The 5,160-nt window shown below is 31.4% G+C and overlaps 4 protein-coding genes across 4 annotated transcripts; 3 read left to right on the top strand and 1 right to left on the bottom strand.

Moving 5' to 3' along the window:
* Positions 1-230: 230 nt before the first annotated feature.
* Positions 231-1,707, top strand: Tsp_12432 (histone-binding protein RBBP4). The gene is made up of 9 exons (XM_003368923.1): positions 231-277; positions 339-465; positions 556-633; positions 775-851; positions 901-952; positions 1,087-1,158; positions 1,184-1,211; positions 1,314-1,353; positions 1,662-1,707. Exons 1-9 carry the CDS (start codon positions 231-233, stop codon positions 1,705-1,707), a joined length of 567 nt encoding a protein of 188 aa, XP_003368971.1.
* Positions 1,708-1,878: 171 nt separating this feature from the next.
* Tsp_12431 (conserved hypothetical protein) lies at positions 1,879-2,539 on the top strand. The gene is made up of 3 exons (XM_003368922.1): positions 1,879-1,952; positions 2,014-2,128; positions 2,477-2,539. The coding sequence occupies exons 1-3, from the start codon at positions 1,879-1,881 to the stop codon at positions 2,537-2,539; spliced, it is 252 nt and encodes an 83-aa protein (XP_003368970.1).
* Positions 2,540-2,682: 143 nt separating this feature from the next.
* Tsp_12430 (conserved hypothetical protein) lies at positions 2,683-3,516 on the top strand. Its single transcript, XM_003368921.1, has 4 exons — positions 2,683-2,804; positions 2,857-2,953; positions 3,206-3,277; positions 3,466-3,516. The coding sequence occupies exons 1-4, from the start codon at positions 2,683-2,685 to the stop codon at positions 3,514-3,516; spliced, it is 342 nt and encodes a 113-aa protein (XP_003368969.1).
* Positions 3,517-4,402: 886 nt separating this feature from the next.
* Tsp_12429 (serine/threonine-protein kinase 6) lies at positions 4,403-5,099 on the bottom strand (the record flags this gene model as incomplete). The annotated part of the gene is given in 5 exon segments (XM_003368920.1): positions 4,403-4,480; positions 4,549-4,707; positions 4,804-4,901; positions 4,923-5,007; positions 5,019-5,099. Coding segments are annotated over 5 exon segments (501 nt in total), but the record flags the coding sequence as incomplete, so codon positions are not given.
* Positions 5,100-5,160: the final 61 nt, after the last annotated feature.

Here is a 5,160-nt window from a genome sequence, read left to right as displayed (position 1 = left end):
GATTTAATGGGAAAAAGAATCACCTGGACCTTGAAAGGTTTGGGTTCGTGGTGGATATGGCTTATCATGGAAATGCCAGCTTCCCTGGAATGCTCGTCGCTGCTGGCCACGACAATACAATTTGCTTATGGTCAGTTTTGCATTCAATAGTCAACAGTGACACCATTCACCCTTGAGTACGTTTCGAATTCGTCGTGGTGCTATTAATGATGTCTGTTGGCATCCTTTTTATGACTTTGTATTCGGCACAGTCGACAACAATGGAAAACTTTTTCATGTAATTTGCTGAGTATTTTGCTAATTCTATTATTATAATATGTTAATTATCTTCTTCTTAGTTGGGACGTTCGTACAAATGGAGATGGAGAGTTTGCACTGCAATCAAATACAACAAATAGTGAAATTATGTGCTTGTCGTTTAATCCCTTCGATCAGAATTATTTAGCAACTGGTGATATCAAAGGGGTAATGATTTTTACGTTTATTTAACTGTTTTTGGTTATATCATTGGTTAGATATATACAGATATCTTTGAACATTATTTCATTTATATAGAATGTCGCTATATGGGACGACAGAAATTTGTATAGACCTTTGAAATTACTGCAGTACCACAGCAATGAAGTTACTCAGGTAAATTTCTTTGTATCAGAATTGCACATTTATTTATTTATTTATTTATTTAGCATTCATTTTATCTTCTTAAACGAAAATTTGTTATTTGCGTAACTTTTTTTATGAATGAAAATTTAAATACTTAATTTCAATTGTTAGGTTGTCTGGTCACCGTTTCACGAAGATTTACTAGCATCTGCCGGCGCAGATGGCCATATAATTTTGTGGAAGATTGGGTGAATAAATTTTATTTTTTTACATAATATTATATTATTTTTTTGTTAGGAACTGGATAAAATCACATTCTGAAACTAATGACCTTCCAATAGAAGTTGAAGTATGTATTGTATTTTTACTTTACAATAGGCATTGTGTGATTTTTTTCCATTTTTATTAATTAATTTAGGAATGTAAAATTTTATATTGATAAGATTGTATATTATGAAAGACAGTTTTGTTTATTAATTTTAGTTTATTCGCAAATGTTCGAAAGCTGTCACTGGCATTTCTTGGAGTGCGTCATCTCCTTTGAGAATACTGAGCGTTTCTGAAGATACATCATTTGAAGTTTGGAAGCCATCATCTGCGAATTGAACGTTTATTTTTATTTTTGCGTTATTTTCTGATTTATGTATGTTGTTTTTTACGTTTTAAGCAAATTGAATAAATAATATAGTTTTGTGTAATTTTATTTTCAGTTAACGAATATTCACGGGCAGTGTTTTGTGTCAATTTAAGGTGTATAAATTTCTTTACGTTATTAGGCCATTTTGAATACTTTTTATTTTAATATGTGTTGAATGTTTGATTCAAGCTCTGAATTCTGACAGCATTAAATATATAATGAACTTTAATAACTTTTGGAATTAAATTTAAAAGTTTAATAAAATTTGCAATTACTGTGTTAAATTAGATATAATTTTAAAATGATACAATAGGTATGGTTTCTTGATAAAAATGATTTTCTGAATTACATTTATTAGATAATTCAAATAATAATGGTCGTTTAAATTAAACAAGTTAAATATCTCAGCTAATAATCCCAGGCTTCTGGCTGATAATCATAAACCACCGGCAAGTTCTGCGTGCTAATCATAGGTCGTGGACGTTTTGATCTCTCATTGTCAGCAGACAAATTTTCATCTTGAATTTTCGTCTCACGAATGTCATGCCGACTTTTACTATTTCTTAGCCATCCAGAACTGGCTAAACAAATTATCAACACCAAGCTTAGTACTAAAAACTAGTGCTTTTTCTTGACAAATGGGACCACTGATTGGTTGGTCTAGTGCAAGTTTCCGGAGGAACCACATGTATATTTCTGAATCAAGCGCGTTGTTTGACGCTTTTTGCAACGATTTTCGTGAAGAACAGCTATTCGAAGTATCCATGTTAAAGTTACTCAAGTGACGCTGACTTCGACAGATATTTGGAATTATGGACATACCTACATCAAAATCCTCAGCGATTTTCCGGAACGACACGCCGCTGTCCACCCGTTTACACACTTCTAGTTTTTGCTTCAAACTCAAAACTTTTCTCTTTCTAATAGTACACATACCGCGCATAAAAATTCTAAAACTACAGAATGTCAGAGTATTAATATAACGCAAGCAGAATTTAATTTTCATAAGCAGTGCATTCCAACCAGTCGGCCAAAATGACTTCGGATGATCAGGTGTTCAGATAATCAGTGATAAAATAATCAGAGTTCCACTGCATTAATGTTATTATATTATTTATTTTTTGTGATTATAGTCATTGCATGAGCTTTTCATATGATATATATCAGCATGCTGGTTTCAAGTGTTTTTTTACAGTTCAAATTATTATCGTTAAACTAATAAAGTATAAATAATAGGTAACCTGCATTTATTTACGATATACTGTATCCAAAACATTCAGTGTAATTGGAATACTATAGTGAATGTACGTAATTTTATTTTAACATGCTTTTTTAATCTGATATGAAAAAGTTGCTTAAATCTGGCTTTTAAGTTGCATTTAAACAGTTAATTTTCTGTAACAACTCACTATTTTGCAGTTGCTTCGAAGTGAAAACTTCTAATGGCTACCAAGCGATTAACCCGTACAGCCATTGACTGGAATAAGTATGCAAAATTAGTTTTGGAGAAAGATCGTTCCAAATTTGACACATTCAAATCACTTTTTTTTGAAACTACCAATAAGTATTACGTTCTTGTTTAAGTTTTTTATTATGATTCATAAATTATTGTTTAGAGTTGCTTCATTACCGGAAAAATTGCCTGAGATTGATTGGAATTATTATAAAGAAAAGACGGCTGGTTTTTATGATGTTACCGAGTTTGAGAAGCAGGTGAATTTTGTTAAGAAATGCTTTAAAGAGTGATAAAATTTTAAAGTGTTTAACAACCGGATTTTTTGTCAATGTAGAGATTTGATTCGCTTTTTAGCCTTGATATAATTTATATCTTGGATAGTATGTTTATAGAATAAATTTGTTCTGAAACTACTTGAAGAAAGTTTTTGGCTCTTTATTCTTNTTTAATTCCTGGAAGTAATTTTAATTAGAAATTGTTTTTTGTAATTAGGGATTTTACATTTAAAGTGGATAAAATTTGATAATGTTAATGTCCCAACCAGTCTTATTATCTTAAAGGAAAGGAGGAGGCGCCAAAAGGTGTCTTTAGTTTTAAACTCAACCCGAACAAATTGTGGGAGCAATGTTTAAGATTTAGCTTGTCCACTAAATTTTTTTAATAATTTTAGTTAGAGCTCTAAAAATACTGTTCCGGCTAATAAGATCGATTAAATTGGTATACATTATTATTTTTGAAAATTTGAAAATTTTACTTTTTTATTTTGCAGTTCAAAGCACTTCATATTGTTCCTATGAAAGAGCCTAGAAGATTTCGCTGAAAAAAACTTAATGAAGAAGAGAAACGAGAAGGTTAGAAAAAAATTGTTATGGCTATAATATGCTTTTGTTTTTGCGTTTTTAGATGACACGATTAGATGCGTTTATTAAAGCAAATGAAAGCATTATCCAGGAATGCGAGAAAGAAGTAATTATTTTCCTTCACTAAAATTTTTGAATCTATTCATTTGTTTATTTAATTGATTACTATGCTTCAGAATAGTGTGCAACTTGCAAAGTTTTATTTTTCATGACTATGTAATGCAATTGAAATTATTCATTTTTATTTCCGTACAGCTAAATAAGATTGCCAAATTTCCACCGATGGATCACTGGTTACCAGAAGAGTATGAAGATTATTTCGTTTGTGTAAATAAAAATTGTGAGTAGTTTTGTTTGGTTATTTAATTTGTTGCTAGTGACTAATTTCAAAATATTGTAGCTATTGGATACAACAGATATCGAGATCATGTTGAACAGTACCGTGAATTGGGTTATCGACGCATGCGCCTGATGAATGAAGAGGAAGGTGTCTTTAATTCATATATCCAGACGCGTTTACAGTCTGTTCATCCTGCATAATATTACTTTTACATGATCAGTTCGGATATCGTCTCAGCAGTTAATCAGTTCTTGTTTTAATTAAACAGGAGCTATTTCGAATGTTTGTATGTTTCAAGTGAAAATGATTTATTTCTCTTGACTAGATATACTTCGAAAGGTTGAATAAATAATTTTTTATTTGAATATTTGCAGATATTTGCATAATGATAACGTTATTAATTGCGTTTGATGATAAAAAAGATTTTTTATTCATAATCACATAATGAATGCTTGTATGTGAAACTGGTGAATACGTAGCCACGCCAAATAGTTAATCTACACTTTTCAAGTGGTCTCACTTCTAGATATCATCCAAGGATGAATCATCAATTCATCCAACAGCATGCGTTCAGACGGATCTTTCTTCAAAAGCTTAAATTACAAACATTATTTCAACTCATAAAATAACAAAAGTAAAAAATGAAAAATACTTTGTTAATCACATCTTTTGCTGCATCTGACACAGAGTCTGGAATGGTAAATTCACAAGTGCTGATTAAACGCATGGTCGCTTTCTGCGAAGGAGCGAAAAAAGGTGGGTCGCCAACCAAAAATTCATAAAGCAAAACACCCAGTGCCCAGATGTCAATCTGTGTAAAACAGATTCACAATATATGAAAAAGTAAATTGTTAAACAGTTAATTCATTTAAAAAAAAATCAGCAGTTATTCATCAAAATAGAATACCTTTTCATCATAACTGTCGTGACATATCATTTCAGGAGGCAAATAATCTAACGTTCCACAGATTGTTTTGCGTCTGAAAGAAGTAAACACGATGGGATCTGAAGTTATAATTTTTTTACTTTGCATTACAAGTTCGCCTACCCTTGACGATGCTACATTTTCCAAATCAACTGCCCATCCAAAGTCAGCCAATTTCAGTAGCCTCTAGAATCTACCAAGAATATTTCCGGTTTAATGTCACGATGATTACGCGTTGACTGTGCATATACTGACTGCGCTGACAGCTGGCGCATATACTACAAAATTATAATCATAGTACTCTACTCCACATTATAGTAACTCAATTACATAGCTGAC

The sequence above is a fragment of the Trichinella spiralis genome, assembly GCF_000181795.1.
Source record: "Trichinella spiralis strain ISS 195 chromosome Unknown Scfld1620, whole genome shotgun sequence".
Classification (NCBI taxonomy): Eukaryota; Metazoa; Nematoda; class Enoplea; order Trichinellida; family Trichinellidae; genus Trichinella; species Trichinella spiralis.
The sequence above is the reverse complement of the archived record's forward strand: the minus strand, read 5'-3'. Positions and strand labels throughout refer to the sequence as shown.

Bases quoted from the DNA above. Each gene is read 5' to 3' on its own strand.
- Tsp_12431 (XM_003368922.1), top strand. From the start codon at position 1,879: ATGGGACCACTGATTGGTTGGTCTAGTGCAAGTTTCCGGAGGAACCAC. The intron at 1,953-2,013 runs GTTTGACGCTTT...TCCATGTTAAAG, and splicing joins ATTTCTGAATCAAGCGCGTT to TTACTCAAGTGACGCTGACT. The intron at 2,129-2,476 runs GTTTTTGCTTCA...TATAAATAATAG, and splicing joins CACCCGTTTACACACTTCTA to GTAACCTGCATTTATTTACG.
- Tsp_12430 (XM_003368921.1), top strand. From the start codon at position 2,683: ATGGCTACCAAGCGATTAACCCGTACAGCCATTGACTGGAATAAGTAT. The intron at 2,805-2,856 runs GTATTACGTTCT...ATTATTGTTTAG, and splicing joins TTTTTTGAAACTACCAATAA to AGTTGCTTCATTACCGGAAA. The intron at 2,954-3,205 runs GTGAATTTTGTT...TTACATTTAAAG, and splicing joins TTACCGAGTTTGAGAAGCAG to TGGATAAAATTTGATAATGT.
- Tsp_12432 (XM_003368923.1), top strand. From the start codon at position 231: ATGACTTTGTATTCGGCACAGTCGACAACAATGGAAAACTTTTTCAT. The intron at 278-338 runs GTAATTTGCTGA...TCTTCTTCTTAG, and splicing joins ACAATGGAAAACTTTTTCAT to TTGGGACGTTCGTACAAATG. The intron at 1,212-1,313 runs GTTTATTTTTAT...TTTTATTTTCAG, and splicing joins CCATCATCTGCGAATTGAAC to TTAACGAATATTCACGGGCA.